General features: G+C 38.9%; 2 protein-coding genes across 2 annotated transcripts in view; both read left to right on the forward strand.

Moving 5' to 3' along the window:
* Positions 1–4,036, forward strand: part of LOC106879429 (peflin) — a 30,460-nt gene extending 26,424 nt beyond the window's left edge. The window contains exon 5 of the mRNA XM_014928984.3: positions 2,869–4,036. Within this exon, the coding sequence (XP_014784470.1) occupies positions 2,869–3,092 (224 nt within the window). The 3' untranslated portion in view covers positions 3,093–4,036. The remainder of the gene's footprint in view (positions 1–2,868) is intronic.
* Positions 4,037–9,047: 5,011 nt separating this feature from the next.
* The window catches only part of LOC106868566 (uncharacterized), a 45,515-nt gene continuing 27,050 nt past the window's right edge, over positions 9,048–27,512 (forward strand). The window contains exons 1-5 of the mRNA XM_089349469.1: positions 9,048–9,149; positions 16,069–16,120; positions 22,254–22,993; positions 23,793–24,640; positions 25,690–25,996. Of these exons, the coding sequence (XP_089205595.1) occupies positions 9,078–9,149; positions 16,069–16,120; positions 22,254–22,993; positions 23,793–24,640; positions 25,690–25,996 (2,019 nt within the window). The 5' untranslated portion in view covers positions 9,048–9,077. The remainder of the gene's footprint in view (positions 9,150–16,068; positions 16,121–22,253; positions 22,994–23,792; positions 24,641–25,689; positions 25,997–27,512) is intronic.

Genomic DNA, 27,512 nt, shown 5'->3' on the forward strand with positions numbered 1-27,512 from the left:
TTGGTGCTTCAACTTAAATACCTAATTCAACTGAATCTCAATTATTTCTTTGCCCCTGGGAGCTCCTCTATGCTGATGACCTTGCCCTAATTGCGGAGTCACTATCAGAACTAGAGAAGTTTCAGGTGTGGAAGCAAGGTCTAGAATTGAAGGGCCTTAGAGTCAACCTAGCTAAAACCAAAATCCTAATAAGTAGGAAGGTAGATAAAACACAAACCCCTTCAGGTAGATGGCCCTGCTCAGTATGTAGAAAAGGAGTAGGTAGTAACTCTATAAGATGTACCCGGTGCAAGCTATGGACACATAAGAGGTGCAGCAACATCAAAGGCAGGTTAACTAGCAAGTTAGTTTTTGTTTGTGGCAGATGTTCAGGTGCAATAAAGACTGCAAACAAACAGGAAACAACTTCTATCTCATTCCAGGGTGAAAAACTAGAGGTAGTCGATAGCTTCCGCTATCTGGGCGACCAAGTTAGTAGTGGGGGTGGGTGCGCTGAAAGTGTAGCTGCTAGAATAAGAATAGCCTGGGCAAAGTTTAGAGAGCTCTTACCCCTGCTGGCGACAAAGGGACTCTCACTCAGAGTAAAAGGCAGACTGTATGACGCATGCGTACGAACAACCATGCTACATGGCAGTGAAACATGGGCTGTAACTGCTGAGGACATACGTAAGCTTGCAAGGAATGAAGCCAGTATGCTCCGTTGGATGTGTAATGTCAATGTGAATACCCGTCAGAGTGTAAGTATCTTGAGAGAAAAGCTGAACATTAGAAGCATCAGTTGTGGTGTGCAAGAGAGACGATTGCGCTGGTATGGACATGTGGTGAGAATGGAGGAGGATAGCTGCGTGAAAAAGTGCCACACCCTAACAGTTGAGGGAACCCGTGGAAGAGGTAGTAGGCCCAGGAAGACCTGGGCTGAGGTGGTGAGGCAAGACCTTCGTACATTGGGCCTCACCGAGGCGATGACTACGGACCGAGACCTTTGGAAATGTGCTGTGCGTGAGAAGACCCGGCAAGCCAAGTAAGATCGTTGCCAGTGCCCCTGGACTGGTTCTTGTGCGGGTGGCACATGAGATGCACCATTTTGAGCGTGGCCGTTGCCAGTACCGCCTGACTGGCTCCTGTAGGATTTTCGAGCGAGATCGTTGCCAGTGCCCCTGGACTGGCTTGTGCGGGTGGCATATAAAAGACACCATTTCAAGCGTGGCCGTTTTCGTGCGGGTGACACGTAAAAGCACCCACTACACTCTCTGAGTGGTTGGCGTTAGGAAGGGCATCCAGCTGTAGAAACTCTGCCAAATCAGACTGGAGCCTGGTGTTGCCATCCGGTTTCAGTCAAATTGTCCAACCCATGCTAGCATGGAAAGCGGACGTTAAACGATGATGATGATGATTATATATGTATATATCTGTGTATTTGTGTCCATAATCTATTGGTTTGGCAAAGAGACTGATAGAATAAGTACCAAGCTAAAAAAATTAAGTTCTGGCATAAATTCATTCAACTAAAATTTTTCGAGGTGATGCCCCATCATGGCCATAACCTAGTGACTGAAACAAGTAAAACATAAGATAAACGTGTTGACTAGCCATCCCCACGTTTTTTTTTCTTTTTAGATTCATAGCGTTTCAACAACGGAAATTACCCTGGCCACTAGGCTACACATCTTCGCTGGGTAAAAACTCAAGTAACTTCATAATTACATTACTTCATTTAATTGTTCAGTGTGATCGTTTAATTGTTTTTTTTGACCGCAAAGTCTTTTGTTTGGTGGCCAACAAATGTGACGAAAGTTAATATAAGGGAGACAACTGTAAGCATTTGCTTAATTCTCTCTACTAGAGTCACAAGGCCTGAAATTTTGTGGAGTGAAATTCGATTACATTGAACCCAGTGCTCAACTGGTACTTATTTTATCGACCCTGAAGGGATAAAAGGCAAAGTCGACCTCTGCAAAATTTGAACTTAGAATGTGAAGCTGGAAGAAATAAGAAATGTCTCGAACCATTTTGTCTGGTGTGCTAACAATTCTGCTAGTTGTTTCGATTAATGGCTTTAGTTTTACTCCATATTCGTTTATAACATTCTTTCCTCTATAAATCCTCATGAAATATCATGGTTTCTCACATTGACGTAGAACTTGATGTATTTAGTGGAATGGGAGCACACGAGAAGCTGTAATGCTCATGCTCCTCCCAAGGGAATTAATGATGTAAGATGAATTGGTTCTGATGGAAAGCAAGACTAAGTTGTAGATCCCATTCTCTGAGAACTGAAACTACATTATACACCTGAGCATGAATAATAATGCTGGTAATATTTTCGTTTTGTTAATTATAATGTTAGTCAAGGCAGAGGAACATGACAAGGAAGTGCATCAAAGAATGCCTCAGTAAAATATTTGTCTAACTCAGTGGTTCTCAAACATTTTTCCTATTCTACTCTACTGGACCCCCCATAGCAATTTGATACTTGAAAAATTCTGTTTTTATAATTAAATATTATTAGTAATTTTAATTGTATAAAAACAATTATTAAAATATTTTGTGTATTGTATCTCTGCCACACTATGTCTGATGCCACTTATACCCAGGCAGAGTCATTATCATGTCAGAGAAAATACGTAACAGTAGTTCTGCCAACTTTACATTCTGAGTTCAAATGCCACTGGGATTGAGTTTTGTCTTTTGTCCTTTCAAGGTTTATGAAATAAGTTTGAACATTGGGGTTGATATAATCAACTGACCCCCTCCCATGAAATTGCTGGCATTGTGCCAAAACTTGAAAATGATATTCATTGAGTGAAATGAAATTAATTAAAAATTTCTGTTGGTGATATTTTACTTACTCTTCCTTTTATATTTCAGCTTACCAACAAATTGGTTTTAGCATATCTCCAAGAACTATCAGCATCATTATGATGAAGTTTGCTGAACGTCAAGGTGCTCTGGATATCGCAAGCTTTATCCACTCTTGTCTTCTGTTACACCTGCTAACAAATTCTTTCAAACAACGCTGCCAATCTTCACCTGAAACTGCATCTATGCATTATGATGACTACATGCTGTTGGTGGCAACCTACATGTTCTAATTATTTGGATTTTTGATTTCAAAATTCTCTTTGGTGGTTTATGTCATATATAATAGAACTGTACCAAGTGCTGTATCTTTAAATTAATTAGTATTCTGGAGTGGATTAAAACTGCGCCTATTTTCAAGAATCTCTTTTTATTTTTCTATCAGATTCTACCAATCAAAACATTTCCTAGTTTCTCTAAGTGTACCATCAGTCTATTCTGATTTTTAGACCAAAAAATGGATTCCACAAAGATTCATTTCATAAGATCTGCTCATTTTTGGAGTTAACAGTCAGTTATTTTTTTTAAATAAATGAATTTGTTTTGGATTCATTTTTTCCCAAATATTTGAATGAAGAAATCAGTTTTATCATTAAATATATTTTTTATTTAATTTCATCCATTATTCAATTTCAACTCTATGTAAGAACACATCTAAATTTTCTGCTGCTGATTATAATTTTTTATTTTTTTTTTGTTTTTCACTTGATTTGCAATCCAAGAAATTAGACTTGTTGTCCAAATAACGTTCTAACATTTATAAACTAACCCCATCTTTTCTTTATAGAAACCAGATGAACTCCTTATTTTCTTAAGAAATAAAATTGAATAAGACTCATTAACTAAAAAAGATGTTTGAACCATTTTTTTTTTTTACTTTGATCTCCCTAATATATTGATTGTAAATTAATCTCAGAAGTCTACAAAAGTTTTATTATTTTCCATAATTTCTGACTAATATCCATTAAAATCATTTCATCATGGGAAACAATGAAAATAAAGATAACATTTTCTTATACCTCAAACTACTAAAACTAATATGTCTGTACATATGTTGTATAAACCAAACTATTATTTGTGCTGCTTTCATTTGAACACTGAATATTGTGACGACAAACACTTGTATAGTTCATTGCTTGTTATTTTTACTCTGAGTAATAAAAAAAGTACAGCAGTTCTTTGGAATTCTTATTCTTTTAACTATACAAAATTTGTTTCTACAGACATGGCTGTGTGGTAAAAAGTTTACTTCCCAACCACATGGTCTTGGGTTCAGTCCCACTGCATGGCACCTTAGGCAAGTGTCTTATACTATAGCCCTGAGCTGATCAAGACCTTGTGATTGGATTTGGCAGATGGAAATTGAAAGAAGCCTGTCATATATATATATATATATATATATATGTATATATATATATATATGTGCATGTTTGTTGTTATCCACCACTTGGCTACCAGAGTTGGTTTATTTACATCCCTATAACTTACTGGTTTGGTAAAAAGAGATCAAAAAATAAGCTCTAGGCTTAAAAAAAAGTACTGATTTTAATTTGTTCAACTAAACCCTTCAAGTTACTGCCCCAGCACGACCACAATTGAATGACTGAAGCAAGTAAAAAAAAAAAATACCCAACCACCTCATCTCCCTTTCTCTCATCCTCTTCATGTGTACTGTATTATTATTATTATTTTGCCAAGGTCGAATTTACCTTTCATCTTTTTGGGGTTGATAAAAAAAGTACCAGTTGAAAACTGGGGTCAATGTAATCGACCTATCCCCTACCCCCAAAATTGCTGCCATTGTGGCAAAATTGAAACCATTATTATTGTCAATTTGACTCAGGTTTTTTGTCAATTCTGGTAGAATTTACATGGGTAGCAGGGGTTACTACCTGTAACCTTTAGGTATCTACAATCTTTCAGTAGTCTTTCAAGTGCTTAAGACTCTCCTGTTAATCTTTCCTGTCCCTAAGAGACAAACTTTCTGTAAGAGCTCTACCATACATTCCATTCCAATCTCCTTCAACCATTTGTCTATATCTTTGCTTACGGTTCCCAATGCACCCATTATTATTACAGGCATAACCTTTACAATTTTCAAATTCCAAATTCTTACAATTTCAAAGAATAAAAAGTTTTGAATGGTACAACAATGCACTATAATACAAAAAATGGACTATATACCTGTTGTAATTTAGTTATCCATAGTCCTATGATATTTCGGAATACAATTCCTTCAAATATTCTTAGATTATAACAGCGACTCCATCTAAGAATATCTGAAGAAGGACTTGTATTCCAAAATAGCATCAGACTATGGATAACTAAATTACAACAGGTATATAGTGCATTGTTGTACCATTCAAAACTTTTTATTCTTTACAAACAATATACAATGTTTCAAGCGAACTACAATACTCTCCTTACAATTTTAAGGGACTGTATTTTTTCTTTTGTGTTTTCCATCTTTCTGATCCTGGAATCAAACGGACATGATGGATCAATTAATTGCCAACTTCCCTTTTCCTTGTTATTATTATCAAGGTGGCGAGATTGATGAATCGTTTCCGGTATTTCACCCATCGCTGCGTTCTGAGTTCAATTCTGCTGAGGTTGACTTTGCCTTTCTTCCTTTCAGGGTTGGTAAATTAAGTACCAGTGAAACACTAGGGTTCATGTAATTGTCTAGTCCCCTCCTCATAAATTTCAGGCCTTGTGCCTATAATAGAAAGGATTATTATCAATATTAGTATAAGGGTGGTGAGCTGGCAAAATCGTTTGCACACTGGTTGAAATGCTTAGTAGTATTTCACCCGTTATGTTCTGAGTTCAAATTCTGCTGAAGTTCACTTTGCCTTTCATCCTTTTGGGGTCGATGTAATCAACTGGTCCCCTCCTGTCAAATTTCAGACCTTGTGCCTTTAGCAGAAAGGTTTACTTGGCAAGGAATGGGAACCGAATTGAAAGTAGATAAAGTTAATGAGCATCATCATTGATGATGATGATGATTAACTTCATTTTCTTTCAATTTTGTTCCCATTTCTTGCCGAGTGTCTACCTAAAACATAGGGCAAAGTAACTCATTGTAAACATTGGTAGGCCATTAAGATGAACACACCAGATAGTTCATTTACAAAGTCATGTGATAGAAAAAGAATGGGAAGAAAGTAAAGGGGGGGAAAGAAAATTCACAGTGACAATGCTCTTCTTAATACGTGTGATGTACCAGTTAAGACAGACGAAATACCACTAAGCATTTTGCTTGGCGTGTTAACAATTCTACCAGCTCACTACCTTAACAATAATAATAATCCTTTCTATTATAGGTACAAGGCTTGATATTTTTGGGGAGGAGGGGCCAGTCGATTAAATCAAGCTAGTATGCAACTGGTACTTAATTTATTGACCCCAAAAGGATGAAAGGCAAAGTCAACCTTGGCGGAATTTGAACTCAGACATAACAACAATAATAATAAAACTGATTTCAAATTTAGGCACAAGGCCAGCACTTTCCAGGAAGGGGTTAAGTTGATTACACTGACCCCAGTGCTCACCTGGTGCTTATTTTATCAACCCGATGAGGATGAAAGTCAAAGTCGACCTTGGAGGAATTTGAACTCAGAATGTGGAGATGAACAAAATGCTACAATGCATTTCCCCAGCTTACTAACGATTTTGCCAGCTCATTGCCTTCATTGTAATCAATATTAAAATCTGTATGTTTTGGGTGAACAATTCGCACTTTGAAATTTCGAGCATTACTTTGCCTCTCCTCTAACCTGGCTGAATTTTTCTATGAACATCAATTATATGCATTGTATGAACATTATGCATAAAAGGCATATGCTACCATAAACGTAAGCTGAACTCCCTCACTACACAGATATATGTGCATCGCACACATTCATGACAGCATATAAAATACACAACTTTTGGAATCCACAACACTGAGTTTACTCTCCTGTCGATCAAGTTTGATGTCAGAATATACGAAACTCCGTAATTATGTGTAAATATGAAAAATCATGTGCACTCAAAATGAACAAAATGCATTGTGCAGGTGCAAATGTGCATGGATGTATCTGTGCATAGACATATTTTCATATTTATGTTTGTAAATTTAATGCGGCAAGAATTTATGCAAGGGAAATAAAAATTAGAGTTGTTTCCCCTGATCTCTTTTACTCTTTTCAGTCATTTTGACTGTCCACGCTGGAGCACCGCCATTTAGTCGAGCAAATCGACCCCAGGACTTATTCTTTGTAAATCTAGTACTTATTCTATCGGTCTCTTTTGCCGAACCGCTAAGTTACGGGGACGTAAACACACCAGCATCGGTTGTCAAGTGATGCTGGGGGACAGACAGACAGACACACACACACACATATATATATATATATATATACATATATACGACGGGCTTCTTTCAGTTTCCGTCTACCAAATCCACTGACAAGGCTTTGGTCGGCCCGAGGCTATAGTAGAAGATACTTGCCCAAGGTGCCACGCAGTGGGACTGAACCCGGAACCATGTGGTTGGTAAGCAAGCTACTTACAACACAGCCACTCCTACGCCTGATCTGTATATTTGTTTATTCCAAAATCCCACATAGCCTCGTTGTATTCTTATCCATATGATAGACTCGATAATTGCTGAGAATTCTCAGCATGAAACCAACAGTAGCCTTGTTAACCCACAGATAAAGGACATTTATTCACCAATGTGGTCTTGGGCTCCCATTCTCACTGTTCGATATTCGCGTTTATATATATATATATATATATATATATATATATATATATATATATATATATGTAGGTATGTATGTATGTGAGTGTGTGTAGCTATATGCTAACTATTTTACTTGGGGCGCATGCCTTTTGCGGAAAATGAAAGTAGTGTGTGGGACAAAAATGGTTAAATCACACTGGACTAAGCTAACTCCGATATAACTTAAGCTTACAAGTAACCAGTCCAAAACATAATTCGCAAGCCAAGAAAGGAACTACTATGTGGTTGCTTAATCCGCTAAAAATAGAAATCAAACCACCCTACTAGTGTCTTCAAAATGGAAGGATACATTGTCTGAAATGTGATTGTCATGCCTGGAATACACTTCGTCATAATTCTGCTTGATGTGAGCCAAAGGAGTTGACATCGGAGGCCACTATGTGGTTGTTTGATGTATTAAATTAACCTGTTTGAAACATGTAACCACAGACGCTATTGTTCACTAATTGCGACATATAAAACAACAAGAAATAAATAAGTACGGAAGACAACTCCAGATATATGTCGACCTTGTCACTTTAATAACGGAGAATACATTTAATCAAACTTATCAAGGAGTCACGAAATGCAAAAGATTTTACACAGGTTGATGTTGAAAAATAGGAATGGTTTCGTTAATAAATAACTACTAGACGCCATGCGCATGAAAAACAATAGTTATAGTTCAATTAGTGTTAATTGTAATATTAGCCATTGACTAATATTGATATTCCTCGTCGCATTTGTTGTTAGCTTAAAAAAAAAAGGATTGCATTAAATATATCAACTGTAATTGTAATAGTTTAGCACATAGCTAAGAACCCAGCTTTGAAGTGTTCGGCTTTCTTAAGAGTATTCTTTCTTGAATTGTACATCAATCATTCAGCAAGCCAGTTGCGCTGATAGTTTTTATGTAAAATTAGTCGCTACACGAAGTGGAGAAATCGAAAGTGGTTCTTAGAATAAGCATAAACATCAACAATAATAATAATCCTTTCTACTATATGTACAAGGATTGAAATTTTCTTTGAGGGGGCTTCTCGATTACATCGATCCAAGTGCACAACTTAGTTTATCGATCTCAAAAAGGATGAAAGGCAAAGTCGACCTCGGCGGCATTTAAACTCAGAACGGATCGAGGAAATGGTCATATGACGTCAGTGCCAATGAGCAGAAACAGTTTCGACTTAGAATCGAAACCGAGTCGCTGACATAGGTCGCTACGAATTTACTTTACTCTCTGGCATTTACATTTGGCATAGAGAGAGTACATTTCAGTTAAAAGTACCAACATTTTAGAATAAAGCCTTTTCTACATAATAATACCCGTATATTAAGTGTGTCAGCTTACACCGTGTAGACGGTGTAATGTGAAAAGTTAACCGCGTTTTGTCTCCTCCCAACATCAAGGTCAGCCAAACGAGTCCGGACAAACAGCAACGCAAGAATGGGTGCCTCTAGCAGTACCAGACGTTTAATCGTCGAAGAAGATGAAAAAGGCGGTGGATTTCTAATTCAGGTTTAATAAGTTTTAATTATATATACTTGTGTGTGTGCAACAATTATAAATGAGATCTATCATTATTTGGTTGAATGGTAACATGCTGTGTTATAAAATCGGGGATTACTTCATAAAGCTCAGAACAAAATACTAATTTTTTTTTTAATATTAAGGTTGAGTTGACCTTTGTGTATTTCAGATGACTTTTACAGTCCGAATTAAACCGATAACACTAAGTGAGGTCATTATATATGTACTTTATTATTTGTTTCTCTGTTCGGAATTATTCATGAAAAATATTTTTTCCAATTAGGACATCTTAAACAATCATCTCTTAATTATTTAAAAAAAAGATATCTGCTGTATTCAGTGTTAAATACATTTTTGTTACACTTTTTATATTATCATTACTTGGTCTGTTGCCAAATTGGATCGATAAATTTAATTCACATGGAGTCAACAAGAGTTTGAACACAGCAGAAATTTTCTTTTCAATGCTCCCGGCATCTAAGAGACAAATTTCATAAGACTCTATTATAATATTGGTAATAATATTTTGGTGAGTATATCGCGAAGGCTTTTATTAACGATTCATCTAGGGGCGCACGTTGAATATCTGATTCTTCTGCATTTTTGGCTGATTATTTACGGTTGTTGGCTCCGAACAGATAAAACTCACCAATTGTTTCGATATACTCTGGTATATTTTTAACCTCCAGTACTTTTATAAATGTCAGTTTAAAACTTGCTCATTTTCTCACCTCACCTGTCACTTTGTTGTGATTAATTAGAAAATAACGCCACCCTCCGTCACCTACACAGGTGTATTTTCATATTTATCTATATTTAGCAGCATTTCATTTCTATTATCGTTTCATTTTACACTTTGTTAGGTTTTTTCCTCACTTCATTCATATAATTCACCTTTGATTACAAATAGCAGGACAGGTTTAGAAAGCACATAAGTTTCCTCTATAGTAGTAAAATTAAGCGATTAATGAATAACGAAAACCCCTTTCGCTAGTTTCTTTTTCAATCAAAATAACCCCCAAACTTCCCAAATATTTCTTATCTTCATTAATGATCAAATTCATAACATTCTTAATTTTCAGTAGACATCAAATGTTTTCATATATTCTCTATCTAATTCCCCTTTTTAATCTCTGCATATTTTGCATTTCTTTCACCTTCAACACTCATTTCAGCTGAAATCTATTTTTATTGAATCTAAATCACCTCAGAAACTCAAATAGATATATTCTGCAATCGCACCTTTACAAGTTTGTTCTCGGATCCCCTTCTTGCTGTCACTAATTTCTTTTCACAGAGAAAATAAAACAAAAACTAATCGTTTCACCTTACCTGTCCTCAATTAAATGATGTTAGGCAAATACTATAGACAAAGTATCATATTTAGACTCAAACAGTGATACCCGGCTTCTAAATTTATTCAGAAGCCGGCTATTAAATTATTTTTTATTCATTAACCTTGTCATTGATAAGTCTTTAACAAAATTTATTGCTAACCTTTATTAAAACCATATATTCTGTTAATTGTGCAACATGTCTTGCTGTCTCCCTATTTCTCGGCTTAATTCAAATATCTCTATCATTCCCATCTGTAGCAGCTGGTTATATATATATATAGGAGCAATTGCATCGTCGGAGGCTTATTTTAGCCATTCAAAAAACAAATTGCTAACTTCATTTAATTATTTATTACTTGGTGTCAAAATCTTCGTTCGCACCAGGTCGTAGACGGTGCTAAGCGAATATTGACACCAAGTCAATACGTTAAGTAAAGCTTTTTTTTATGGCTAAAAATGTGTCTTTCACGCTGTAATTACCTTAGTTTCGATCCACGGTCTCAAATCAAATCATTTGCTAGACAAATAAATATTATATTTGTGCGTGTGTGTGTATGAGCCACTCTGAGTTTTGTCCCAGACTTGGCTGTTCACGATCAAGACGGAACTCGGGGTAGACTGTCAATTTTTAATATAATAAACATATCTATCCATTCTACCAGATAGTATCAGATGGTGCTTTGACTTTGGAGAATAAATTTCAATATATTGGTGCCGGCGTGGTTGTGTGGTAAGAAGTTTGCTTTGCAACCACATGCTTCCTGGTTCAGTCACATTGCATTCTCTTCTACTGTAACCCCGGGCCAACCAAAGTTTTGTGAGTGAATTTGGTAGGCGGAAACCGAAACTTAACAGTCATATACATGTGTGTGTGTGTTTCCCTCTCAGCTCTGCTTGATAACCAGTGCTGGTTTGTTTATGTTCCCATAATTTTGCGGTTCGGCAATAGAACCTGAGGGAATAAGTATCAGGCTTAAAAATAAGTTACAATTAGCTCAACTAAACCCTTCAAGACGTTGCCCTAGCTACAGTCCAATGATTAAAATATATAACAACAATTATGCTGTATTTTATCTCCCTGTTTGTGTGTGTATGTATGTATGTATATATATATATATATATGTATATATATAACGTGAGAGAGTTAGGGGTTGGGGGTTCAACCCACTAAGGGATAGTATCTATCCAGTATACTGCTGGGAGGGTACCCAATTATTGCTACACTAGTGCTATACTAAGTGCAATCAATGGGAGCGGGTAAAAGTGGAGGTTTTACCCCAAATTTGTATAACAATTAAAAAATGGAGGATAATATGCTGAACCCAACTACTTGCAGACGATGTATCCTGTTGAATTTATTAATTTAATTCATAGCAAAAGTGACAAAAAAAAAAGAAAGAAAGAACCAAAGCACAGGTGTCTATGGCAGACTATGTTATTTTGCCAACCTGGTTTACATATAGAAGTACAAAGTACATAAGGAATTAGAGGATATCCTCTAATTCCTTATGTACTTTGTAATTCTATATGTAAACCAGGTTGGCAAAATAACATAGTCTGCCATAGACGCCTGTGCTTTGGTTCTTTCTTTCTTTTTCTTTCTTTTTTTGTCACTTTTGCTATGAATTAAATTAATGAATTCAACGGGATACATTGTCTGCAAGTAGTTGGGTTCAGCATATTATCTCCATTTTCTAATTGATATATATATATATATATATATATATATATATATATATATATATATATATATATATATATATAATAATAATAATAATACAAATAATATGTGAGTATATACATATATACGTACATGTATGTACATACCTACATCTACATGTGAATATAGATGCATATCTGGGTACAGGACGTTGCAAAAAAACATGGACAAAATGATAAACAGAGCACAGAAAACACACAGGCCACATATATATAGTTGAAATTTACAGAAAAACACAAGATGAAGGCAGGTGTATAAACAACAAACAGGTGTATAAATTTAACGCTTGGGAAGGTGAGAAAGTCTTTTATTTTTTGAGCCTATGCTCTTCAACAGAAAGGAACATGAGGAAATAAACACAGAGAATAAAAAAAAAGTTTTTGGAACTAGCAGTCAATATATATTTATACAGGATGGCCACTGAAAAACTGAATGATACAAAACAAAAATAACTTTTACAAACACCTGTTTTTTTTTTTTAAATTTTCATTATTTTATTTGGCTGGAAACATTTTAAAGTCCAGTTTCAGAATCTTCTGAAGCGATGTTCTGGTGATGCCTTGTTGAGCAGAGTGACAACAAGTAGAGGCTGATGGATCCTCAAGGACACTCCACCATGCAGCTTCCACCACTGTATCAATGCGCACAGTGGGCTTAGGACCTCTTCCCAGAAGATTGCTGATTGATCCAGTTCTTTCAAACTGCTTGATTAGGTTCCGGATCATGGCATTGCCAGGAGATACTCTGACAGTAAAATGTTGCAGGTATTTTTTCTGAGTTTGAATAATTGATCTTTTCACTGGAATAGAAAAACTCAATGAGTTTTACTCTTGCTGGTCATCATATGTAGCCATTTTAAATCTCCAAGGAATGCTCTATAAACATGCCAAAAAAAATAAAAAAGATTGAAAATGAACAAGTTTATTGCCCAATGATTGAAGGGTACTCTTAAATGGGCTGGTTATGCTGCACTGGCATAGGCCATGGTTACGGTCTCACTTGGCTTGCCAGGTCTTCTCAAGCACAGCATATCTCCAAAAGTCTTGGTCACTTGTCATCGCCTCTGTGAAATCCCAACGTTCGAAGGTCATGCTTCACCACCTCAACCATTCAGTTTTTCAGTGGCCACCCTGTATATATACATATATATATATATCATCATCATCATCGTTTAACATCTGCTTTCCATGCTAGCATGGGTTGGACGATTTGACTGAGGACTGGTGAAACCGGATGGCAACACCAGGCTCCAATCTGATTTGGCAGAGTTTCTACAGCTGGATGCTCTTCCTAACGCCAACCACTCATATATATATATATACACGAAATATTCTATAATTATATACATAATTATAATCAGGGGTCAGCTACTTGGTAAAATTATTAATTTTACCCTATATTATTATTATTATTATTTTATATATATATATATATATATATATATATATATATATTTAGAATGGCTCTTGCTCTGATTTGAGAAATTCTTGTTGGTATTTGTAAACCAACCAAACAAAGGATTGCTGTGATGTAAATGTGATTGTCACAAAGCATCATTTTTACCAGCTTCTTCTAATCCCTTTGGCACTTGAAGTTATCTCTGCTAATTGTGAGCTGTCTCTGACAGCAAATATGTTTTACCTCTGACCCATCCCAGACAGCAAAGCTGATGAGCGAACCCATCCTCCTAGACATGTCCCCTCACAGTTATCACACATTCAAAGTCTGTACTCCTCTCCCTATAGGTGTTACCCCCAGCTGTTGTTGCAGCAGTACAGGCAACGAATTTGTGAAGGAAGCTATCCACCACCACCACCACCATCATCAAGTGGAAAGTTTTTATTTATCACTGCATTGTCTGCATGGCTGCTGTTTGAAAAGCTGTTGTTTCTGATACAACCTATAAGCTATCCCACTTACCAAACTACAGCAGAGTTTTCTGGTGCTATGCCAAGAGAATATCTACTCTTCCGTCCGCCATTTTAAATCCAAGATAGTGCTGTTAGAAGTACTCTTAATAAAAAAAACGCCTCTCTGTATGCTGCTGTTCTTTTCGCAATTCATTCTCTGTTGTTTCCATTCAATTCCTCTCTGTCTTACCACCATGTACACAATGTTGCCACAAATGAGCTCCCCTCCCCACCAATCATTCCAACCCACCAAGGGGACCAGAACCAGTGGTGTTTCCTCCATCATCTTCAAACTGTATGTCGTAGAGTTAGCTCCTGTCTATAATAAATTCTTCAATCCCCCCCTCCCCGTCTCCTTGCATGACCCTATCCAAATTTTTGGATAGGGTCATTACTTGATCCAACAGCTTGATACTTCTGTAATCATCTGTATCTAATGCATCACCTTTACCTTTGTAGCAGTTGATTATGGTGCTGCTACACCAGTCATTGGGTATGACTCCTTCATGTACCACCTGGTTCAGTATACGGGTGACTAGGCTATAGCTGACACTGCCAGATATTTTGAGCATCTCCGCGATGATTCCTGATGGGCCAGGGGCTTTCCCTGTCTTCATACCCTCAATTGCTTTATCTACCAAGGTACTGTCAACTTGGATAGCTGGTAACTCTGTTGGGACGACATTCGGCAGACTTTCTTTCTCCCATTCACTTCCTTCATTTAGCAGCCTTTCATTGTGGTGTCTCCAAGTCTCTCTCTTTGCAGCCTCATTAAATGTAAGTGAGCCATCATCCATGTGGACACATTTCTCTCCTATGATATCACGATTCTCTCTCACACACTGTCTTGCAACACGAAACACTTCAAGGTTTTTAGTCCTCATGATGCAGAACATTGGCAAATTTTTTTCTTATCTGCTTTCCCTCTGACTAAATAAACCTGTCTCCTAGCTTCCCTTCTGGCAATCTGATACAATTCCTTGCTACCACCGTTCTTCCAGTCCTTCCATGCCTCTTTCTTTTCCCTAATGGTCCTGTCAACTACATTGTTCCACCACTACATTACCTTGGGTCAAGAGGGGACGTTGCACCATCCACAGATCTGGTCAGGTTAAATAAATGTGCAGTGTAGCATATTACGTGATTCTTCATAATGCTGTCATTTCTCTCTCCAAAAGTCCAATATATTCATATCTAACCTCACCACCCTTTTGACCTGCCTTTACCATGGGCATCTCCCATTACTAGTCCACCACCAATCTAATGCTTGTTTTTAAATGTCAACATGGTTTAGAATTGTTTGTAAAATTTTATCTCACTTCATTATTTGTTCACTGCATTAACATTGTTGCCTAACATTCAGTGCAATAACCATGAATTGTCCTGTAGTAAAATGTATATTTTTTGTGCATTACTGTTTGTCTTTGTGACTTCCTGCAAATAATATATTTAAATTTAACCATTTTTTAATCATATTTGTGTTGAAATACACTGCCTTTTCTTAAAATAATTTTGAAAAAAAATGAATTTATTAAAATAATTATGATTATTGAGCTGATGTTGGCAACAAAATAAAAGATTTTGATGAAAATTTTTTAGATAATTTTAAAACCATTCCTGGTTCTATATCATAGAACCAGGGGAGATTTTAGGCAGGTTGTTATCAAATGGGTTAAATTAATATTGTTTTAAGTTTTAGAGTAAGTTCGTCCATTTATTCAGGTCCACATATCTAATAGGAAAATAGTTATTGATTCTTCTAAATTTCAAGAACGAGATTTATCCTTCAAATTCTTTGCATTTAATTAGGCATAAGCTGAAGACAAAAACAATCACAGGATATGAGAAAGATTTATATTTTTTTAACACTTATTAACGTATTAAGTATTACCGATCTATAAGAAAACTAATTTGTTGAATAAATGTTCTCGTTGTTTTAGGTTTCGGATTCCGTTGCCAAGCAGATATATGGTATCAAGGAAAAACCCAAAGGTAAACAATTGATCCTTGTGAAGCCTCTTGAACCCTTTAGCATTCAGATTCCTATGTAAAACGTTTTGCTTATTTATTTATTCACATTGTTTCGAAATAATCATGTATCATCTAGTTGTTTATCCATGACTTTTTGAACATTATGACTATTATGTAATTCTAAGCTCCCAGAAACAGCTGTCGAGTTAAAAAAGACAAAGTATTCTCTCCTTAGTTTTCTGTATTTTTATACCCCATGTAAAAGTAAATTTATTTGTCAATATATGTAAATAGCTATATACTTGTACATATGTGTTTATCATCTGAATATATTTAGTTTTTGTATCTATCTATATTTCGTGTACTTGAGGTATTTCGTGTCGCAAGACAGTGTAGGGGAGAGAATAGTGCTGTAGTAGGAGAGAAATGTGTTCGCATGGATGATGGTACGCTTGCTCTAAATGAGGCTGCAAAGAAAGAGGTCTGGAGAAGCCACTACGATAGATTGCTTAATAAAGAGAATGAATGGGAGAAAGAGAGTCTGCCGTATGTCGACCCAACAGAGGGACCAGCTATCCGAGTTGACAATGAAGAGTATGAAGACAGGGAAAGCCCCCGGCCCATCAGGAATCACTGCAGAGATGCTCAAAATATCTGGCAGTGTCGGCTATAGCCTAGTCACCCGTATTATGAACCAGGTGATACACGACGGAGTCATACCCAATGACTGGTGTAGCAGCACCATAATCAACTGCTACAAAGGTAAAGGTGATGCTTTAGATACAAATAATTACAGAGGTATCAAGCTTTTACATCAGGTAATGAAAGTCACGGAGAGGGTCATAGCTCAACTGCTTAGGGAGCGAGTCAGTTTAGATGAGATGCAGTTTGGGTTTGTGCCTGGGAAAAGCACCACTGATGCTATATTTCTGGTAAGACAGCTTCAGGAGAAATACTTAGCCAAGGATAAACCTCTGTTCCTGGCTTTCATTGATATGGAGAAAGCCTTTGACAGGGTCCCCCGATCTCTCATCTGGTGGTCAATGAGGAAACTAGGGATAGAAGAATGGTTAGTGAGAGCTGTGCGAGCCATGTACAGAAACTCTGTCAGTAAGGTGAGGATTGGCAGAGAGTACAGTGAAGAATTCCGAATGGAGGTAGGAGTCCACCAAGGTTCTGTCTTCAGCCCCCTCCTATTTATCATAGTTCTCCAGGCTATAACAGAGGAATTCAAGACAGGATGCCCCTGGGAGCTCCTCTATGCTGATGACCTTGCACTAATTGCTGAGTCACTATCACAATTAGAGAAGTTTCAGGTATGGAAGCAAGGACTGGAATCGAAGGGCCTTAGAGTCAACCTAGCTAAAACCAAAGTCCTCATAAGTAGGAAGGCGGACAAAACACAAACCCCTTCGGGTAGATGGCCCTGCTCGATCTGTAGAAAAGGAGTGGGAAGTAACTCTATAAGATGCACCCAGTGCAAGCTATGGACACATAAGAGGTGCAGCAATATCAAAGGAAGGTTAACTAGGAAGTTAGTTTTTGTTTGCAGCAGATGTTCTGGAGCTATAAATACTGGGAATGTGCAGAAAACAACTTCTGCCACATTCCAGGGAGAAAAACTAGAAGTGGTTGATAGCTTCCGCCATCTTGGTGACCAAATTAGCAGTGGAGGTGGGTGCGCTGAAAGCGTAGCTGCTAGAATTAGAATAGCCTGGGCAAAGTTCAGAGAGCTCTTACCTCTGCTGGCGACAAAGGGTCTCTCTCTCAGAGTAAAAGGCAGATTGTATGACGCATGTGTACGAACAGCCATGCTTCATGGCAGTGAAACATGGGCTGTGACTGCTAAGGACATGCGTAGGCTCGCAAGGAATGAGGCCAGTATTCTCCGATGGATGTGTAATGTCAGTGTGCATACTAGACAGAGTATCAGTACCTTGAGAGAAAAGTTGAACTTACGAAGCATCAGTTGTAGTGTGCAAGAGAGACGACTGCGCTGGTATGGTCATGTAGCGAGAATGGATGAGGATAGCTGTGTGAAAAAGTGCCACACCTTAGCAGTTGAGGGAACCTGTGGAAGAGGTAGGCCCAGGAAGACCTGGGATGAGGTGGTAAGGCACGACCTTCAAACATTGGGCCTCACCGAGGCGATGACTTCTGACCGAGACCTTTGGAAATATACTGTGCGCGAGAAGACCCGGCAAGCCAAGTGAGACCTAAATCTAAGGCCCAGCCAGTCCACTTATGTGTACCTTCCTTCCTTCATTGGACACTAAATTCCACTTGTGAAGACCTGTTGAGGCAAGTGAAATCGAAATCGAGTGAAATTAAAATTGGACACTAAACCCCACTTGCGAAGACCTGTTGAGACAAGTGAAATAGAAATAGCTCGTTGCCGTTCCCCTGAACTGGCTAGTGAGCGGGGCCGCCGTAGGATTTTCAAGCGAGATCGTTGCCAGTGCTCCTGGACTGGCCCATGTGCGGGCAACACATGAAATCCTTCGAGCGGGATCGTTGCCAGTGCCCCTGGACTGGCTCATGTGCGGGCGACACATGAAATCTTTCGAGCAAGATCGTTGGCCGGTGCCCCTGGACTGGCTCATGTGCGGGCGACACATGAAATCTTTCGAGCGGGATCGTTACCAGTGCCCCTGGACTGGCTCATGTGCGGGCGACACGTGATATCTTTCAAGTGAGATCGTTGCCAGTGCCCCTGGACTGGCTCATGTGCGGGCGACACATGAAATTTTTCGAGCGGGATCGTTGCCAGTGCCCCTGGACTGGCTCATGTGCGGTCGACACATGAAATGTTTCGAGCGGCATCGTTGCCAGTGCCCCTGGACTGGCTCATGTGCGGTCGACACATGAAATCTTTCGAGCGGGATCATTGCCAGTGCCCCTGGACTGGCTCATGTGCGGGCGACACATGAAATCTTTCGAGCGAGATAGTTGCCGGTGCCCCTGGGCCGGCTCTTGTGCGGGTGACACATGAGGTTTTTCGAGCGAGATCGTTGCCGGTGCCCCTGGAGTGGCTTATGTGAGTTTGACACATGAAATATTTCGAGCTGGATCGTTGCCAGTGCCCCTGGACTGGCTCATGTGCGGGTGACACATGAAATGTTTCGAGCGGGATCGTTGCCAGTGCCCCTGGACTGGCTCATGTGCGGGCGACACATGAAATCTTTCAAGCGGGATTGTTGCCAGTGCCCCTAGATTGGCTCATGTGCGGGCGACACATGAAATCTTTCGAGCGAGATCGTTGCCGGTGCCCCTGGGCCGGCTCTTGTGCGGGTGACACATGAGGTTTATCGAGCGAGATCGTTGCCGGTGCCCCTGGACTGGCTTATGTGCGGGTGACACATGAAATCTTTCGAGCGGGATCGTTGCCAGTGCCCCTGGACTGGCTCATGTGCGGGCGACACATGAAATCTTTCGAGCGAGATCGCTGCCAGTGCCCCTGGGCTGGCTCTTGTGCGGGTGACACATGAGGTTTTTCGAGCGAGATCGTTGCCAGTGCCCCTGGACTGGCTCATGTGCGGGCGACACATAATATCTTTCGAGCGAGATCATTGCCAGTGCCGCTGGACTGGCTTTTGTGCAAGTGACACATGAAATTTCTCCGAGCGAGATCGTTGCCGGTGCCCCTGGGCTGGCTCTTGTGCGGGTGACACATGAGGTTTCTTGAGCGAGATGAGCGTGGCCGTTGCCAGTACCGCCTGACTGGCCTTCGTGCGGGTGACACGTAAAAGCACCCACTACACTCTCTGAGTGGTTGGCGTTAGGAAGGGCATCCAGCTGTAGAAACTCTGACTGGAGCCTGGTGTAGCCATCTGGTTTCACCAGTCCTCAGTCAAATCGTCCAACCCATGCTAGCATGGAAAGTGGACGTTAAACGACGACGATGATATATATATATATATATATATATGTATACGTGTGTGTGTATATGTATGCATATTTATATATATATCAAGCCTAATCATGTTTATCGGTATTACTGTCTCCATATTAGCTCACCTGGATTTCTCTTATGACCACTCTTTACTCTGTGGAACTGGTCCTCAATAAAAACTTTGGAGTGAAAGTTCAAATCATTTGAGCAGTACTATATGTTTTCTATATTGAGCATCTCTAGCTCTTACCTATTGACTCTGTGTGTGTTTGTGTGTGTATATATATATATATAAATTTATTATTCTCTATTTTTTCTTCTCTCTTCTTCCTTTTTTCTTTTTTTCCTTCTTCTACCATCCCTAGAAACCCTCTCAAAACAATACAGTAAGTAGTAAACAAGCTTTTACCCCCCCCCTTTTTTTTTTGACACTCCTTAAAAAGACCATTTCAATACAATGGTCCTTCTCTCTCTCTTTTACCACATCCATCTCTCTATCTGACTATCAGTCTATCTATCTATCTATCTCCTTATACATCTTCCATTGTCTCCAAAGCCTCACCCCCAAAAAACAAAAAAACAAAACAATGTTCTGTTATAAACAAAACCCCAAAAAACACCTGTCTTATATAAATAAGCAAGATCTCTGTATTTTCACAGAATTATATTTGACAAGTTCGAAAGACAAATGAAAGCGCTAATATATGTATAAAATAAATGAAAGAAGTTATTCCAAAATTCTGACAACTTTTTTTTCAATATTTAATTCTGTACATCACACCTAACACTTTACACACACACACACACACACATACATACATACATACATACATATATATATATATATATATATATATATATATATATATATATATATATATATATATACATATGTACATACACACATATATACAGTAATCACTTGCCATATTGCGGTTCACCTATTGTGCTCTTAGTACATCGCAGATTTATCTGGCAAATATATGTAAATTTTCATTGTGGACTCCTCAGTATATCTCGGGTTTCTGCGGTCAATAGGTATTCATATTTTTTTAGATTTTAATCACTTCTGTGGTAAAATAAACATTTTCATGCCTAAAAATTAATAAATTAATAAAGGCCTCACTGATGGAGTATTTTTCAGAGACAAAACCCAAATTCACACAATGAATTCATTTTGATCCCATTTGTCTCATACAATTCTCATTGCTTTGTGTGCATGTTATGCAATAAATGAGATTTTTTTTTGTTTCTGCAGTTTGTATTTGTATTAACCTTCAATTCCTTTCTATTCTTGAAACTTTTGGTGGTTCCCTATTCAGTTATTTCACATGTCTCATAACAAGGGCCTTTGCAGTTTGTTACCTGCATTATTTCTTTTTCCAATGTGAATTTATTACAAATTTAGACACAGGAGTGGGTGTGTAGTAAGAAGCTTGCTTCTCAACCACATGGTTCCAGGTTCAGTTCCTCTGTGTGGCACCTTGGACAAATGTCTTCTATATTCGCAGGCTGACCAAAGCCTTATGGATACATTTGGTAGATGGAAACTGAAAAAAGCTCATCATATACATTTATATACATATACACACACACACAAACACATACATGTATGTATGTGTGTTTGTTCCCCACCACTGCTTGACAACCAGTATTGGTTTGTGTATGTCCCTTGTAACTTAGCGGTCTGACAAAGAGACTAATAGAATAAGTACCAGACTATAAAAATGACAGGAGTTGATTTGTTTGACTAAAAACACTTCAAGGTGGTGCCCCAGCATGGCCTCAGTCTAATAACTGAAGTGAATAAAAGATAAGATACAAATAGTATTTTTGTGTTTTTAATTTTATTTCCTTTAAATATTTATTTCTTTATTGCCCACAAGGGGCTAAACATAGAGGGGACAAACAAGGACAGACAAAGAGATTAAGTCGATTACATTGAAGATTACATCAGTCCATCCACAACTCTTCACTGCGCCTGTGTATAAAGAAACTGCATTGTATCTAGCACATAGGTTTATAATGCCTTCTCTTTGATATTTGTGTTGCAATTGGTGCAATTTACCAAGTAACTTCTGTCAAACTTGCAATGATGTTAAGTCCTTTTTTTTTATTACCGTAAAATTTTTTTAGATTTGCTTGAAATTATCCAATAATGAGCTTTTGTTATTTTATGATATTCTTCTCCCATTTACAAATTATTAAAATTTATTTTTCAATTAAAACATTATCTCCCTCTCTCTCTTTCTCTATTTGTAGTTACCAAGAGCAATGAGCCACTAAAAAGAAAGGTGATTGTTGAAGACAAACGTAAAGCCCCTGCAGTAGAAGCACCACCAGAGAAACCTCAATTACCGGTACCAAGTTTCCCAGTTATCCCCGCTACTCCTATTTTACCGCCTTCATCCACTATCCCTGTTCCTGGTTCTCCTAAAATATCCCATACTTCTCCTAAAAAGTCCCCTACTTCACCTGTTACTAAACCTGATTTGCTTTCCAAGGAAAAAGGACAGAAGCCTGTTGACAGTAAAAGCAAGGAAGAGGCTCCAGTGTTGAGTTCTAAAGTGGAAAAACTTGCACCCAAAGAACCGGAAAAGAAATTGGGTCTTTCAGCAGTGCTGAGTTCTAAGGTAATCGCACCCAAAGAATCTGAAAAGAAAGAGAGTGTTCCAACTTCTCCAGTTTTAAGTTCCAAACTAGATAAAACTGCCTCTAAAGAAGCTGTCAAGAAAGATAGTATTGCGGCAGAACCAGCGGAAAAAACCCCACAGAAAGAAACTGAAAAGAAGGCTAAAGTGGAAAAACTCCCACAGAAAGAAGCTGCCAAGGAAGAAAGTAGCCCAGCAAAAACAAAAGCAGCACCAACAGCTCCTTCTATTTCAGAACCAGCTGAATCTCCATCTCAAAAACCTTCTAAGAAAGGTATTCCTGGTCCTAAAATCCCTACTTCTTCTATCTTACAACCTTTGATCCCTACTCCTGCTGCTCCCAAGACAGAGGTAAGATATTTTCTGGCTTTTAATTAATTTTTGTTGCATGTTTGCTTTAGCTTCTGCTGTTTATTTGTTATAGACTATTTCATATTTTTTCCATCTGTAGTTTTCTATTATGAACAGGCACTGTCTTTAAGATATGAAGCAGAGCTACATACAATTGGAGTGTCTATTATTTAGTGTCCATATTCCATGCTGCCATGAGTTGGATGGTTTGACCGGATTCAGTGGGCCCAAGGACCGCATCGTGCTCCAATGTCTGGTTTGATATGATTTCTATGGCTGGATGCCCTTCCTAATGCCAACTATTTTACAGAGAGACCTCAAAGGATGTAACTGCATATTCTCTTGTACTTCCACTGATACATGCTGATACATGTAACACGCATTGTGTACCAGGTGCTTGTTTTGTATCACCAGCACTAGTGATGTTGCCATGCAGCTTCCAAGACTCTGACCCTTAGAAAGGTGGCTTTATGCTAGGAGATGGAGGGGTTAAATTATGGGGGAAGGGGCCAGTGCAGAACAGGTTTCTTGCTGTCGACGAACTACAGGACTACTCACATTTTAGAAGAGAGAGTGGGAGTAACTGGGGTGGAGGTGGAAATAGATGAAAAAATAGTGGTGATGAGGTTTCAAAGTAGAAGGGGTGTTGAAATGTCTGGGGGATGATGGACTAGGAGTGTGGCTGGGTGGAGGTTGCATGAAAGTATGGTGGGGAGTAGGAGATGGTTAACAATGTGTGTTACATGTTCAAATCATATTACAGTACAGTTCCACTACTAAATTTGATATACTTTCCAAGGAAAAAGAAAAACCTGTTGAAAGTAAGAGCAAGGAAGAGGCCCCAGTGTTGAGTTCCAAGGTGGACGAAACCCAACCCACGGAACCTGAGAAGAAAGTGGGTATTTCGGCAATTCCAGTGTTGGGTTTGAAGGTGGAGGAAACCCTACCAAAAGAGCCTGGAAAGATTGAGGGTATTTCAGCAACCCCAGTATTGGGTTCAAAGGTGGAGGAAGCCCCACCAAAAGAACTTGAAAAGATTGAGGGTATTTCGGCAACCCCAGTATTGAGTTCCAAGGTGGAGGAAGCCCCACCGAAAGAACTTGAAAAGATTGAAAGTATTTTAGTAACACCAGTATTGAGTTTGAAGGTGGAGGAAGCCCCACCAAAAGAACTTGAAAAGGTCGAGAGTATTTCAGCAACCCCAATATTGGGTTCAAAGGTGGAGGAGGCCCCACCAAAAGAACCTGAAAAGATCGAGGGTATTTCTATAACACCAGTATTGAGTTCAAAAGTGGAGGAAGCCCCACCAAAAGAACTTGAAAAGATTGAAAGTATTTCAGCAACCCCAGAATTAAGTTTGAAGGTGGAGGAAACCCCACAAAAAGAACTTGAAAAGATCGAGGGTATTTCAGCAACCCCAATATTGAGTTTGATGGTGGAGGAAGCCCCACCAAAAGAACTTGAAAAAATTGAGGGTATTTCTGTTACACCAGAATTGAGTTCAAAAGTAGAGGAAGCTCCTCCAAAAGAACTTGAAAAAATTGAAAGTATTTCGGTAGTGCTGAGTCCTAAGGTGGAAACAGTCATACCCAATGAAACCAAGCAGGAAGAAAGTGTTTTGGCAATTCCAGAAGAAATTGCCCCGAAACACATTTCAGACACTGCAAAACATTATGGCTGTGTTGGTTTTGCAATGGCAACTCACACTGGGCACCAACCAGCCACTCAACATGCAAAGTCTGCAATATGGCTATTGGAAGACAAATGGAAAAAAGATTTGGTTCATGAACACCTGGCACCACACATTTCTACCCACCGACACCTCATCACGGCAATTTTTTTATTACTTTCCACCTCCACCCCACTTACTTCCGCCCTTTCATCTATAATGCAAGTAGTCATGTAGTTCCTCAACAACAAGAAACCTGTTCTGCTCTGGCCCCTTCCCTCATACTTTAAACTCCCTTGTCTCCTAGCATACCTTTCTCGGGTTTGCAATCTTACAAGTTGCATGGCCACAATCACTAGTGTTGGTGGTATGATAAACAACACCTGCTACACAAAGCATGTTACATGTATCAGAGTGTGTGAATGGAAGTGCACATACAAGAAGAGCATCCAGCCACAAGAAACATGCCAAAGAAGACACTGGAACAAGCTGCAGGTCTTGGGCCCATTGGGTCCTGTTAAACCATCCAACCCAGGCCAGCAGGGAATAGAGACACTAAATGATAAATACTACAATTTGTAGCTCTGCCTTCAACTTTTAAAAACCACAGTGTTTGTTCGTAATGGAAAAGTACAGATGGAGAAAGTATGAAATATTCTGTAACAAATAAACTGCTGTTTTGATTATTTTTATTTTTAATGTTAGAAATTTATGAAGCCAAACCAGACATGCAAAAGGGGGAGAAAAAAAAATGGGAAAATATCTTACCTCAATCTTGGGAGCAGCAGGACTGGGGGTCAAAGGTTGTACAATAGATGTAGTAGGAATTTTAGGACCAAGAATATCTTTCTTAGGAGAAGGTTCCTCAAATGAAGGCTCAGCTGGTTCTGGAACAGAAAGAGCTGCTGCTGCTGAGGCTGCCAGAATACTCTCTTCTTTGGCAGCTTCTTTCTGTGCGAGTTCTTCCACTTCAGAACTCAGCGCCAGAGCTGCTGGTAGACTCTCTTTCTCAGTTTCTCTCTTTCTCAGAAGCTGCTGAGAAAGAAAGTATTCTAGCAGTGGTCGTGGAAACACCTCCACAGGAAGAAACTGAGAAAGAGAGTCTACCAGCAGCTCTGGCGCTGAGTTCTGAAGTGGAAGAACTCGCACAGAAAGAAGCTGCCAAAGAAGAGAGTATTCTGGCAGCCTCAGCAGCAGCAGCTCTTTCTGTTCCAGAACCAGCTGAGCCTTCATTTGAGGAACCTTCTCCTAAGAAAGATATTCTTGGTCCTAAAATTCCTACTACATCTATTGTACAACCTTTGACCCCCAGTCCTGCTGCTCCCAAGATTGAGGTAAGATATTTTCCCATTTTTTTTTCTCCCCCTTTTGCATGTCTGGTTTGGCTTCATAAATTTCTAACATTAAAAATAAAAATAATCAAAACAGCAGTTTATTTGTTACAGAATATTTCATACTTTCTCCATCTGTACTTTTCCATTACGAACAAACACTGTGGTTTTTAAAAGTTGAAGGCAGAGCTACAAATTGTAGTATTTATCATTTAGTGTCTCTATTCCCTGCTGGCCTGGGTTGGATGGTTTAACAGGACCCAATGGGCCCAAGACCTGCAGCTTGTTCCAGTGTCTTCTTTGGCATGTTTCTTGTGGCTGGATGCTCTTCTTGTATGTGCACTTCCATTCACACACTCTGATACATGTAACATGCTTTGTGTAGCAGGTGTTGTTTATCATACCACCAACACTAGTGATTGTGGCCATGCAACTTGTAAGATTGCAAACCCGAGAAAGGTATGCTAGGAGACAAGGGAGTTTAAAGTATGAGGGAAGGGGCCAGAGCAGAACAGGTTTCTTGTTGTTGAGGAACTACATGACTACTTGCATTATAGATGAAAGGGCGGAAGTAAGTGGGGTGGAGGTGGAAAGTAATAAAAAAATTGCCGTGATGAGGTGTCGGTGGGTAGAAATGTGTGGTGCCAGGTGTTCATGAACCAAATCTTTTTTCCATTTGTCTTCCAATAGCCATATTGCAGACTTTGCATGTTGAGTGGCTGGTTGGTGCCCAGTGTGAGTTGCCATTGCAAAACCAACACAGCCATAATGTTTTGCAGTGTCTGAAATGTGTTTCACAGAAGAAGAGACAGGCATAACGCTGTATCCGGCCAAAATATTCTGTCTGTTTTATGTCCAAATTAGACAGACCTGACCTCTTGCACCTACTCTATAATGTCATTCTAAAAAATAAAAAAAATCACATCATAGAAATCTTGAAGCCATAACATAATGACCAATTAATTCAAAACATGGTGAATAAATAAGCTTTACATTTCACGGAGCAATTTGAATGCTTAAGGGTTAAACATATGTTAATTTCCCTGCTCCAGATTAGTGAAATAAACATCAGAGATGATTTGCCTTATGCAGAAACTGCAGGAGTTACTCAGAGGTTTTTCAAGCTCTTCTAAATCCATTGCATGCTGGAAACCTTTCCATCTCATCAGCAGGTATCTCAGGGTCACAGGAATTTCGCCCTTTAGCCTGTACACTTCACCTGAATGGAGCAGTGAGGACTGAGCTAGTCTTCACCTATGGAAGGGTTCCACTGGTGGTCTCTTATCAACCATAGCCATCATGAGCTAGTTTCAACTGCCATACCTATTTCCTTGATGGCTCTTTTTCAGTTGTCTGGGTTCCGGACCTATTTTCCTTAGGAAATAGTGCATTAATCCAGATGGAAAGCCGTGGCAGCCAACGGGAAAGGAGGCTGCATGCCAGCCCTTGACATGGTCCTTGTTTATTATGTCCTGATATTTCAGTTTCCTTACCCGGTAGGATATATTGAGTTATAGTT

This window comes from Octopus bimaculoides, chromosome 3 (assembly GCF_046866305.1).
Source record: "Octopus bimaculoides isolate indiv1 chromosome 3, ASM4686630v1, whole genome shotgun sequence".
Taxonomy (NCBI): domain Eukaryota; kingdom Metazoa; phylum Mollusca; class Cephalopoda; order Octopoda; family Octopodidae; genus Octopus; species Octopus bimaculoides.